We start from the raw sequence: 13,322 nt of genomic DNA, 5'->3' as shown, positions 1-13,322 counted from the left end.
ATACCCTTGGTTTTGTTTTGTTTTTTTAATTAAAAAAAAACATAGACCCTGTACATAAGTCCACTTAATCTCTTTCAAAGTTTCTCTGGCCTGCTTGTGTGGTATATCATTACAATGATATAGTACAGTTAATACAATTAGCTCATTTCTCATATTGCCCCCTCTTTTTTTTCAATGTGATACTACTTTTCTCAGAGTGAAATCTTAACAAAGTTGGAACTAAATCAAAAAGACAATATATTTTATGCAAAACAAAAATCCAACCACTTCAAACCACTGCCAACTTGCGAGACTAGCAAACCTATAAAGAGCTAATGCTACACAGACAGTAGCTGCACTCCTCTCTTGGTAGGGGAGTCCCAGGTGCCTGCTTTGCCACACAACACTTCCAGTTCACTGCCCCCCTGGCATCTCAGATTTGGTTTTATGCAGCACCAGAACACACCTCCCCATAGTCTCACCCCTCTGCAAGCAGCATTTTTCAACCTTTGTTCAACTGTTCAGCAAAGCTCATAAAGTGGTTATGTGCCTGTGTTCTTGCTAAAGCATGCTTTTTGCCCCCCTCCATTTTTGTATTAAAACAATCTGGAATATAATATTAAGCAGAGTTTTCCCGAGCTTAAAGACTGGACCTAATCACTGGCTGTAGCCTTGGCTTTACAGTGTGGTGCCTTTGCACACACCCCACCTGCCGTTTCTGTGCCTGGGGGTCCCACGGGGTGAATGGGTTGCACGAGGCAGTGCACAGACACTGCTAGCACTATGCAGGCAGCATTGTGCAGGTACTGTTGCAGCAGCCAGACAGCTGAATCTGCCCCCAGATTTGTACTATGAGCTGGAGCTACACATCTGACTGTCTGCCATGGGATTTTAAAAGGTTGGTCGTACGGTCCACAAGCTGAATTATCAGAACTAACTTTTCCTTTTTTAATTGCCACTCAGTTGCCTCAGTCATCTATGTATGACTCAGGCTCCTTCCATTAAAATTAACATTAAACTTTTACGAAACATCTAACTTGACAGAATAACATGTTTTCACACTACTCTGTTCCTAACGGATGAGGTTGTAACTAATACATCTGGCTATTTTCTTTTACATTGTCAATTTACCTCAAGGGGAAACAGACAAATACCACTATTTGCCTTTTTTTTTGGGGGGGGGGGGAATATTTCCTTCAATCAGAGTTGAAAGCATGACTGGAGGTAGAGGGTGAAGTTGGACACTTTGTGTTGACTATCACTAAATCTTGCTACAGCTCCTCCCTCTTCTTTCCAGTGAACTCTGGGGCGAAGGTAATAGGACAGATGAGGATGGCTGGAAAGAAGTGAATGATGGCAGCTTCTCTTTTCTTCCTCGTGGCTCTTGCTGCATGTAGAGGTATCACCATAAAAAAAAAAGATCATGGTATTATTGTTCAGTTCTTTGATACTGAATCAAGATTAAGAAGTGTTGAAGGGCAGATTCAGTTACCTTAGGCCGAAAGAGCAGTAGGATCAAGTATCATCTCAAAGGCAAGCTATTAATTTGCTGCTGGTATTTTCGTAGTCTACTGCTTTTGGGAGAGATCATACACATGAAGACGGGTGAATTTTATCCTTTCCAGTGTAAGAATCAGAAAGAAAATCTCCTTTGATTTTTTGCTATATAAGATACTGCATTAGGCACAGCATTTGCAGCTCTGCATTTTTCAAAAACATACAGAAATGATAGCCTTAAATATATAATTATACTAGTTCATCAAATGAAAACTGAGCCATGAAAAGAGAAGATGTTGATTTTGGAGTCACCATTGCATCTCACAAATTAAGGTGGGATCAAAATTAGTCATAAATACGGGAGCCATGAGAACCGCTAATTTGGTCTAGGCTGTTCCTTAAGCTCAGTTAAAATTCAAGCTACAAGAAATATGGTTTTGAGTGTATTGCTGGACTGGAGCTGCAGAAGGAACGAAATCGATGGCTTAAGAGTAAAAATAAATAATTTAATGTATAGTATAATTATCAGATTACTTCTTAAATATACTAATAACATTAAAAAAAAACAGAAATACAATTTCCCATGAGCTATTTCTCAAGACAATACAAAAGGTCTGTTAAAATAAATTTCTCTATCCAACAGTACCAGCATTTATACTGGCTATACATGTTTACAATTACAAATTCAAACAATGCATTCATGACAAGAAGTTATATTTCACTAGCATGGTAGTGAATTCATCACATTTCTAGTAAAGCTAATGCTTAATTTTAAATGTTGATGTTATTGCCAGTAAGTAACTGTCATGCCACACTGGCCTACATGATGTGCCTCAGCACCCTTCTCTTAGCATTGGTCCATCTTGTGTAATCTCTTGTCAACTAGAACTAGTATTTGCTGCCTTATTAAGGCAAAAATCTTGCATCTGTTCATTTTTATCACCCTCCCCCTCCTTGGGGCAGGGGGTAAACTTAGGGTCTAGACTAATTTGTGTTTGAATTTATAAATGCAGGTCAAATAGCTGTCTTTTCACAAGTACCGCTGACTAACAGTAGACAGTTGTTAAAGCGTGCAGCTTATTTGACCTCTGAAAGATTCCTTGGACATTCAGATGCATTAGGGAACAAGATACAACTCTTATCCAGGGCATTGGTCTATTCACTTTAAATAAATTTACTAGCTCTGTGCCAGATGCCCTTTACCTGGCTACACAAGCAACACCACTGAGTTTTCCATTACATCTCATCAGAAATATCCTTGTATGTAAGTGCAGCAGGACTCTGACAAGAGCAGAAATCCATCTGTCCACATGCACTGTGCAACACATCGATGAGGATGGACCCTTGGAACATTTCTATTTCACATTATGAAAGAGAAAAATAGAGCAGATGATACCTTCTCTAAGAAGACTATAGGATGAACAAGCAGATGATGAGATTCCCAGTTCACTTAACAAGCTAGTGCAAAGGCCTTGCATGTAACTAAGGAAAATAAAAGGGGCATCTAAGTTTACAGGTTGCTCTGAGAGGAAAGAATAATGGGGAAACAAGGCTGAGGGAGTCAGCAGGGGAAACATCACAGATACGAGCACAGGTGGAAGTGAGTAGGAAGGATAAAGCTGTGCAGATAATATTGGATAAGCAAAGAGCAGAAGAAAGGAAGCATATGCAAGAATGCTTTTAAAGCAAGTGCAAGGAATGCAGAACTGATTCATAAGGCAGGTCAAAGAAGAGGTTTCAAAGTCAATGGGGCATGTATCAAGCATGATACATGATTTTCACAAAAACAAATCAAAACGGGTTACTGATATATCAGGACAGTGGTAAAGAAGGAGGTAGCAATGTTCTAGGAGTACAACACTGTTATAAATATACCACATTTTCAGCTTACTGTACTGCATCACACACAGTACTTACAGAACATCCACATCACTGGAAGTGTTTTTACATAATGAATAGCTCCTAGCCCTTCAGATTACTAATAGACCTGAGAAGGCAATCTCTTGAAGTAGCCGAGGGAGAAGAGGAGTCTTTCCATCATTTCTCTGAAAGTTAAAACAGTACATTATTAGCATTAAAATGAAATTTCAGTTTGACACTTCAACATATTTTTTCCTGTCCCCTTTGCATTGCTTTTCCCATGAACCCTGTCAATACATGAGGAACAAAATGATATTGAGCATTATAACTTAAGACCTGTTGAACTTTTGTTCCTTGCTAAGTACTGAGAAAGTCAAAATGACTTAAGCACGAATCCTGCTTATACACACTGTATTGTGGTGTGATGGCCTAGGATTATCCTGAAGGCACTTACATGTGAACTAGTAAGTTGGGAGAGGGGGGAAAAGAAGCTTTGTGTAAACTTCAAGCATACAGGACTTTTAAACTGACATTTTCAATCAAGACAACTCTAAACACAGTGAAATCACTACCCAGTCACTAGAAAACGTGGAAGAGTGAATATTTGGTTCCTTTAAAAAAAAATCTCTTTTAACAATTAACTTTCCCCAAAAAGCTCTGAAAAGATACAAATCAGGAAACTTTTTCATTGACTGTGAAAACATCAGAAGTTGACTCCCAAATTACTTACGCTTTTTCACTTAAGATTTAAGCTTGTTTCACAAGCGTTCAAATATGGATACACAACATGGAAAAACCATTTTAATTATTTTGCCTGTACACATTGTACGCACACATATATGGGGAGATTTTCTTTATAGCTGTACGTACTAAATACAGGAGGAGGTCTGAAAAGTATGGCTGGACTCAGTAGCTGAACAGTTCTCATCATGAATCCTTTTCTCATCATCGGATGAGAAAGAATTCTAGGGTACAATTTAAGCATGGCAAGACTTTCTTGAATACAGAATATTTTACAATTTTCTTAATGTCTTTTGAGAAAGATTTCCCTCCTTCCAAGTAAATACTTCTGCTCCTTGAAGAGAAGAAGTCCCTCTAATGTACAGCACTTACATGCTAATGTAAGAGAAGTTGGGTCAAGCTTTAACTTGGTACATTCGGATGTCCCATGAGGAAGAGTATCTTCTTCATCGTAAATATTTTGACGTAAAACATTCCTTATAAACTCTGGATTCATTATATTTTCCATAAACCCCTCTGTTGATGGTGGCACAGAGAACTCCAGCTGATAAAATACAGTAGTGCTTTCGTTACTGAAAAACAAAAAAATTCAAGTATGAACGTGTGCAAGTAACCACTGTATCTTGTCTTTTCTTTTTTGAGGGGACTGCCTTTTCATATAAATGTTGGCACTGATTTTTTTTAAACCTGTTCTAAGGAAAAGCATTAGAAAAGAGAATGGCCATCAAGCTTCCAGTTTCCTCTTCCACTTCCTTCTCAGAGCAGCTGTTGATATGAATGAAAGCTGGGAGCATACCTGATGCCAATCTTTCAAATGCAAAAAAGGGCAACTGAACATGTGCCCTCATAGGCCAAGGTTTTCCACATTTGTTCCTAATAAGAACATAACAATAATAGCAGAGGTGACAAAATACTGTGTTCATAACTAGCTTAGAACCTGCAAAAAGATTGCTCTGCTGATAGCAATACCTGATGCAACCCAGCCAGGGTTTCTAACCCACTTTCTGGAGTGGATTAGGTAAACCACTGGACTGAGTCCATCTCTGGAGATTTCATTGCTATCTATCAAAAACACTAAGTGCAATTAGACTACTGCATTTTACCCAGCAGAATTATCAAAAAAGAATCAGAAATACCAAAACATTGATGTTGCAATAGAAACATCAAAAAAGAAGTTGAATAGGGAAAGAGAGAAAGAAAGGGGGTGGACAGGGGGGTGGATGGGGGGAAGTGGGGGGGAGAGACAGAGAGAGAGGAGTTGTGAAATACACATGCAGAACTGCAGGTTTGTACTCAATGACCCAAATCATCATTTTTAACTGAAAGGGTAACAAGCTACAGCACACTCATTCGACAGAGCAGGCATGTCCTAATCTGGTGGTGCATCAGAGCATGTTCACCAAAGAGCCCTCAGGACAGCCCCTCGCCCCAGCCCATGGAGGCCCTTCCTCTATCCTTCCTCTCTCAACTGCCCCGGACTTTTGAAAATCTCTACTTGCTGCAATGTTTTCCAGTCCTTCTTATCCCTTTTATCACCCTGCTTTTTCATAAATCCTTGGAGAAGCTGTCCGCCCCACCTCCCTTGCCTCTCTGCAATCACTTTGTGGGAGGACCATGCCAGAGATGATCTTTCCAGCCTCACTTTTCCCTCTTCTGCTCAGCCTCCCATTCTGTCGTAGGAGCACAGCACCTTCATAGCTTAAAACGTTACTGTCTCAAACATCATAAACTCCTAGGCCTTTCTCTAGTGCCAGTTTCTGCTGAGAGTAGGATCTTCCCTCAGCTCTAGCGTGAAGCTTTCTCCTGCCTCTGCAAGGCAGGCTGGATGTTTTCTCACCTTCTTTCTGTCACCACTCCTCCCCAGCCCCCATTAGCCTTCAGCAGCCGAGCTTCTCCTACATGTGCAGCCACCTCTCACCTGGGCAAGCCAAACCTCAGTCTCTGCCTCCTTCTCTGCCTCTCACTCCTGCCCTTCCAGTCTCTCTAGCATGCTGCTGCTTTGAGATTCACTCCTGTTGCCCAAAATAAAGTGAGGGGAAAAAAAAAAAAAATCCAAACAAACCAGCAATGCAAAATTGCAGTTTTGGCTTTCATTTCTTGTGTGTCCCTGTTGCCTTTAAGCTCTTTTGGGAAGAGAATAATTCTCCCCTCTCCCCATGGAACCTTTTGTATTTAGTTAAGACTGTTTAAGCCACGTTGCTCTCAAGTGGTTCCAGCAGCTCATTTTTCTTTTAATAAATTTCTTTTAATAAGTTTGGTAAGGGCTGCGCCTGGGACCAAAGACAACAGATGATGCTTAACAGCAATAAAATGTTACTGTCATTATTTCTTACTAGCAGCACTCGCCCTTTACACTAGAGAATCCTTCTACCAGTTTTCACTATCCATATTGATAATTCTCCGCCCAAACTTCCTATTTTTTTCAGATTTAAATGTTGTGCCTATTTATATAGGCATATATATGTGCCTTATCAAAAGTTTATAAATATCAGATAATTTTCATGGCAGAACTTACTTACCTGAAATAAACCACTTGCGCTGACCTAAAGTAGCGTCCCAGAGCTGGAGATGAACTGTAGACATCTGTTAACTTGGAGAGAAAAAAAAGAAAAGAAAAAGAAAAAATATATATTTCTTCCATTTGCTATCTCTTTTCCACATAAAAGGACAGTGAATCATTCTTTTAAGGTGTTGCACAGGGCATAAACACAGGTGCTGAATGTCAAATATCAGCAGATATCTGTCCTGGAAAAGGTACACATTCCCTTTGAGCTTGACAGACAAGTTACCTCTGTGTTTGAGTGATTACTATATTACCTTAACACAACAGAGGCATTCAGGGTGAACTAAAAGTATGTGCTCAAGTTGCCATCTGCAATTTATTTTGTTTGGTTTGTTGCTGGGGTTTTTTTTGCCAGAAAGCCCTTCTACTGTTACTTTATAGGTCCACTTTCACAATAAGTATAAATCAGTACTGCCCTGCCTGCTGAGCTTACTTCAGCTGTAATTCAGAGCCATGGTGACTCAATGGAAATGACAGCTATAAACCCAGGTTGTCATCACACACTTACAGGAAAACACAACACAAACACTTTTTGAGCAGGGATCAGGCTAGATGACATCCACAAGTCCCTACTAATTAAAATACTCTGTGAAAAGGGTGAAGACTAAGTCCCAACCATTATTAAAATTTAGGCAAAACTTCAAACTTTTTAAATCTGTGCAGTTGCTTGTGTGCTTAAAAGCAGGCAATTCTTTTTTTCTGAATCAGAACTTTAAATGATATGGGAAAAAACAAAGCTCAGAATCTACCCTTACTTTAATAAATTATGTGGACTTGCAAACAACTAAGTTGCTACACGGAGAAACAGAAATTTCTTAAAGGGAAAAATACTCAATCTTTGTTGCAAGCAGAATCAGCTTTGCTGAGAACTGTGTCAACACATACCCTCTTAGTGATATCTTCAGAGAAAAGATATGGAAGACCACACTTCAAGTTGAATTTTCCAGAAAAATTGTGATAGTTTCCACTATGTAGTAGTGCATCAGGATCCCAATAGTCATCCTCATCTGTGTAAACATCTAATATTCAAAAAGAGATAGAAAGGGAGGAAAAGTTCTAGTTAGCAGAAGTAGGAAAAAATACCCTCTTGACTTTTTCAAGAGTGGCTTTCTCACGAATTTCCTAAGTAATGACTGTTTGGAAATGACAGAAAGAAAATGCAAGTCACCTAAAGAAAAGCAACAGCACACAGAGGTCCATGATCCAGCCCATTAAAGGTCAGCTACTCTGGAAGACTCGCAGGTACTGACACTAAGTGAGGAGACCTAAATTATCCATTGCACTCACTGCAATGGTAAAAGCATCGTTTCCACCCTCATCCCTCAGTCTGTTCTAGTAATATTTCTTCAGTTCACTACAAACTGGAATTGCCATTTGAGCTGGACACAAGTTGGTATTTGTCTGCTAAAACAAATGCATTCGCATGTGCAAGTGCATGTCTACCCAAACAACCCCATTAACAGTGTCGGTACACAGGCTTGACCATGTACTTCAGCTGGCCATCACAACCACCTCAGCAGCGAACCATTACACCAATAGGGATTAACAAAAAAAAAAAATTTGTAGTATGGTAAGCATCTAAACTGTTCTAAGTCCAGGGACATCCTTATAACGTCACTGAAAATCAGTACAAGACAAGACCATACATCCACCACTCAATGCAAAACCCACCTTCTGCAGTCAGCATCCAAGTCTCTGCAGTAGCCAGCTTGCAGAAGGAGTTTAAAGGATGCTACTGTTCCCATTTGTATTGGAAGATGAACCAAGACTATGATACTTACTAGAATAGAGAACGAGGCTGATAAGAATTACCAGGAGGAGCACTATAAAAATTGTAGCTATAACCATCCATAGTTTACACTTCCAGAAAATGACATTGCTGCACGATTTCCAGTGATCTCTGTTCTAGTTAAAAAAAAAAGGAAATGGAATGTGGATTAATGAAATAAGGCAAGGAGAAAGTATTTAAGCATATCTCTACTGTCACATTTAGGGAAAAAAAAACAGAGGGATGGTCTCGTTGTTCAGCAATGCTCTACATCAAAGGTTCCCACCCTTAAGTATTGCTGCAGATGGGAATGTAGACCTGCAGAATGCAGTGGACATTCACAGCGAGTCAACTACTTTGAAGAAAGACATTTAGTTCCCTACTCATGCAGAATTTCCAGCTCTTGAATCAGCCGTAAAGCTAAGATGCTACAAAGGTACTTTCATAGTTTCCAGATTTCTTTGAAGCAGATTTATTTTCTTTGTTCCACAAGATGTCCTTTTAAAGTTTGCCATCTTTCCCATCCAAAAAGTATCTGTGGAGGAATTTCCAGAATGACTGGATATCAACCTCAATGACATTGATAGTATCAGTCTGGATATAAGCACCCAAAACAAGTGGACTGCTATCCATTAAATGTTATTGCATTAAGGAACATTCTAATGTTGACTCCCTTTTTCTTCAAAAGGTTGAGTATTTGAAGACGAAAGTGAGCATTTAACAGAAAGTTACAAATCTCACATCTGCTAGGAGATCACAAGGAATTTCTCTTGAAAGAAATTATGTATGCAGGCATGTTCATATAGAGGAGCAAGGACAATTCCTACCTTTCATTTAATTTTTGATAGGATTTGAGACTGAGATAGGAATTAGTCTTTTATTAGTTACTCCAGCATTATTAATATTAAAAATATACCTAAGTGACATAGCAAAACAAACAAGAACTCCAAATAATTTGTTCCACAGACAGATCACTGAATGAAGGGCATAAATCCATAGAAAAGTAGACCATGCTGCCTTTATTACTCCCCCTCCTCCCACCTACTGTAAACCCTGACATAACCTCCTTATTAACTCCATGATCTTTCCGAAATCAGTATCAGGCAAGGAAAAGCACGTGGTGTAGGCTGTCTGGGCCACACACATGCAGAATTGCAGGGACCAGCTTGCTACCTGGAGGCACTAATTCAGATTACCTTGCTTTACTATTTGAACTTTCTAAGAACCTAGTATAACAGAAAAAAATTCACCAAGAACTTTCTTCTGAGCTTAACTGAAGTTCACCAGCTGGTTTAAAACTTCTTTGGGGGTGGCGGATGCACAGGAAGAGAAGAGACATCCAAATATCCTACAAGCACCACTTCTTAAGGAGAGTGGGTGAAAAAAAAAACCTCAAAGTGCTCTCTACAGACACACCTGTGTGTGCAAGTCGACTTTGGTGGAGAATGATGAACAACTGGCTGAGTATGGTTTATCTTACAGTGTGCATTTGCATGATTGTGTATACGTATTTTATTTGATTTTTTAAAAACGTATTAGAAGGACGAATCTTCGATTTAGTATATAACACTAGCATATCATTTTGTATCTGGCAAGAACACTAGCTACTGCCCAAAGTAAAACTATGAAATCAGCTATCATAATATGAGCTGAGGCAGACAGTTATCAAGCCCAGATTTTACTGAGAATACTAGCCACATTTTCAGACCATCATGAAAATGCAATTTTTAATCAAGCAAGGTAAACTGGGTTGATTTCAAGGAAACATTCAGCTCTCCAAGCTCTTCCCTCCCAGCCGGGCCAACACCCTCCGGACATTGCTCACATACATGGCAAGGCTGCTGGGAGGCAGCAGCAGGGGAAATCTCTCCACACTGGACAGAGCAGTCATTCTTACTGATTTGCTGCCTGAGCACAAAGCAGAGCATAATAATTTTCCAGCAATCCCTACAGGATATGAAGCCAAACACCACAGTCAGCAGAAACAGAGCCCCAATGAAAAGCGACAGTTCTGGGAAGAGGAAAACTGAAAGTTAAGGGTGAAGTTTCTCAAGAGAGCTGAGCTAATCTAGCTTTCCCCTGTCTCCTCCACTCCCTCTATTGTTCCTCTTTACGTGTTTCTAGCACTTGTCTGACCTTCAGCAAGCTGATCCAGCTCACCAAGCCAGAGGAGAAGTAACCCCCCCACACCCAATATAGCAAGAGCAGTGTTTTTGCCTGTCGGGTGGAAGGAATCAGCTCATGAGGGGGGGCAGGCCAGATGATCTGCGGGGCTGGCAAAAGGAAGCAATTGCTTTTGCTTGGCCAGGAGCAGAAGAAAAGGGTGGTGGGACTCATGCAGCTGGGCTGTCAGATTGGCTCAGCCATCCCTGGAGATCTGCCCCTACTGAAAAGTGGGAAAATTCTTAGTTCTTCTACAGCTTTTCCCTCTGCCTTTAAGTAAGTAGTCAAAATCATTGTACCGAAGTCACCTGTTAGTAAAATACCATTCCTCTGCCGGCTTTAGTCTGTTCCCTAGCGTTAGGCTAAACGCTAGATGCTAACTACCTCAGGACTCGCATGCTGGTCTTAACTGAGGTTTATGGGCACTCTATTCATACAAATTCATAATTGTTAGTACACGCAAATTACCCAACAACGAGAAAAAGAGAGAAACTGACATGTCTTAAAAAGTTTGCTGCAGGGCATCTTATTTTTGCGGTGCTGTTTTCTGATTAATTTGTTCTCAAACAAAACCTATTTAAATATGGGTTTTGACATTTCTCCTTTTTGATTTTGAGCCCACTCCCACTAACACAAAGAAAAAGAAAGCAAAACTCAGAGTACTACGTACAACTTTATTTTCTGAGTTAAAGTTCACAAACAGCCAACACCAAAAAAAAAACAATGCTCAAAATCCCATTCCAACTTTATAAATTTTCAGTGAAAGGAAGAAAATAAATACATCTAACAATGTTTCCAACATTTACTTTCAAGTGAGCAACCCTTCCCCTTCATTCAAACAACTGATTAAATAATCCCACCAAATGTTCCTATGAAGTGTCACTTCACTTGCTGTATGATATTTCCCAACAGCTCCATAAGCATCAAATGAGTAACCGAAATTCCTACCTTTTTTGTTGCAGCCGTCCGTGAATTTAGAGGCTCGTTATGATCAGCCTCACTTTCTTCCCCATTAACTTCTTCTCTTTGTAATTCAATGTCTTCCTGCTCCTGATCAGAGCTTTGTCTTTTCATGGCTTCTATTCCTGCGTGAGGATCTTTAATTCTGAAGCAAGCAAGGAGGTAACTCATTTCCTTCTGGTTTCAGCCGCAGTTATGCCAGTAGCAGTTCTGGTATGAGGTTGGAGACGATAACACTGAGGGTTGGGATAGTTTTTGCAGGAGTGATCTCAAAACACTGATCAACAAGGGGAATTCCTTGGAAGGACAAATACTACGCCAGCACTAGCTACAGAGAAAAGGGAGGGGGAGGAAGTATCGATTTGCCCAGTCTCCAGAACTACAGCTCTCAATGTGAAGCGCAATACTAGGTTTTCCAGTTTGTCTGCCTTACCATACCAGCCCTCAACAAGCCCAAGCAGGTCAATAAACCTTTGGCAACATTGTCATTTGCCAAGATGATTTTGAAAGGAACCAGACTGCTTTCCCTGCTCTTTTCAGCCGAGACAGTAAAACACTGTTGCTGCTATCTGCACAGATATACAAACAGACGTGGTTCTGAACAACATAAACTGAGTAAAGAATCACATAGCTTGTAGTTTGATTAGTCTATGAAGAGAACTTACACTACCTCTGAGTACCTCCAATTTCAGTGTCCTTGTACAGTCAACGGAGAAATGCACGCTACTAACTTTCGTGCTGTGAATCTCCTCTCCCTAGGTATTATATAGCCTAAATCAGATGTCTGGTGCTAAAGAAGCATTATGCCTATTCACATCCTATCCAACCTAAACCTGAAATGCCACTTCCCTTTTTTCTTTTTTTTTAAAAAAAAACTCTGCAGAAGTGGTGGAGGGGGTGGCCTTCAGCCTTAGCCTGTGCTCTCCAGGGTGTGGTTTTGTAAAGGAAACCATGGTGTGAATTGAGATCTGGCCTGCGCCCATTTCCCAAATGAGCTCTCCTATGACAGTCTGAGTCACTCATGACAGCTTATCAGAGCCAGAGGCTTATTTCTCCCTCTCCCTCCCGTGCTCTGTCCCCCCAGTATCCTGCATCCTACCTCCTCCCATTTCTCCTCTCCCAGCTCCATCCTCAGGGTTCTCCCTTCTCCTCCCAGGGCACGTCTCTTCCTCTGGATCAAGAAAGTCTGGCACATGGCTGGTAACTGCACTCTTGCTCCTTTTCTTGCCCCAGTGCAGAGGACAGTGCATTAGAAGCTTCTTTCTCCAACTCTGTCCCCTGCCGAGTGAACATCCACTCGCAGCACTACTCTTTCTTCCTGCCAACCGCCAAGGATACTTCACCCCCCACCACTGTTTTCCTGTTGTGAAACTCCTCTGGCTACTGATGCCTGACCATTCCCCTGGGGTACAGATTCCTGACATCATGTAACAGTCATCAAGGCAAAGGCACTCCAAAAAGCTGAGCACAGCGCTTGGTTTCATTCCGCAAATAAAAAGAAACACAAATTCCATGCCCCACCTTCAGTTCCGGAGAATCCTCAAAAGTCTGGAGGACTACGCATGGAGCCAAACAGTCATCCAGATCAGAATACGTATCTGGATCCTCAGGATTTTATTTGGGAAAAATCCTCACTAGAAAAGTCTTTACCTGCTGGGTTTCAGTACTCCTGCTGGAGATGAGCTCCATTCATTTGAGTTCCACTCTTAGTAATAGAGCTTACCTTCCTATTGAATTGTCTGAAACCAAAGGAGTTTTTCTAAGTCAAATGAGTTAATGATTATAGATCAC

At 40.6% G+C, this 13,322-nt stretch overlaps 1 protein-coding gene across 4 annotated transcripts; it reads right to left on the bottom strand.

Annotated features, from left to right (window-relative positions):
• Positions 1–1,161: 1,161 nt before the first annotated feature.
• On the bottom strand, positions 1,162–13,247 carry C1H3orf52 (chromosome 1 C3orf52 homolog). Of its 4 annotated transcripts, none has more exons than XR_003262556.2 (8): positions 11,520–12,595; positions 8,422–8,545; positions 7,526–7,659; positions 6,597–6,667; positions 4,450–4,649; positions 3,394–3,521; positions 1,472–1,553; positions 1,162–1,366 (listed from the first exon to the last, which is right to left on the bottom strand). XR_003262556.2 is itself a non-coding variant. In XM_064522162.1 (7 exons), coding segments are annotated over exons 2-7 (714 nt in total). In that variant the 5' UTR covers positions 11,703–11,741; positions 13,182–13,247; the 3' UTR covers positions 1,962–3,519. The 4 variants fall into 4 exon arrangements, 2 of the variants coding, with proteins under 2 accessions (XP_064378232.1, XP_025978261.1); XR_010392067.1 differs by having other exon boundaries at positions 1,472–1,550; XM_064522162.1 differs by lacking the exons at positions 1,162–1,366; positions 1,472–1,553 and adding an exon at positions 13,182–13,247 and having other exon boundaries at positions 1,962–3,521; positions 11,520–11,741.
• Between the last annotated feature and the right edge of the window lie 75 nt (positions 13,248–13,322).

This window comes from Dromaius novaehollandiae, chromosome 1 (assembly GCF_036370855.1).
Source record: "Dromaius novaehollandiae isolate bDroNov1 chromosome 1, bDroNov1.hap1, whole genome shotgun sequence".
Lineage (NCBI taxonomy): Eukaryota > Metazoa > Chordata > Aves > Casuariiformes > Dromaiidae > Dromaius > Dromaius novaehollandiae.
Note: the sequence above shows the minus strand (reverse complement) of the source record. Positions and strands in the feature narration are given on the sequence as shown.

Excerpts from the sequence above, each read along its gene's own strand:
- C1H3orf52 (XM_064522162.1), bottom strand. The coding sequence starts at position 11,702 with ATGAGTTACCTCCTTGCTTGCTTCAGAATTAAAGATCCTCACGCAGGA. Across the intron at positions 7,660-8,421 it reads CAGCCTCGTTCTCTATTCTA|ATGTTTACACAGATGAGGAT; the intron begins GTAAGTATCATA and ends TTTGAATATTAG. Across the intron at positions 4,650-6,596 it reads GCGCAAGTGGTTTATTTCAG|TAACGAAAGCACTACTGTAT; the intron begins GTAAGTAAGTTC and ends TTTGTTTTTCAG.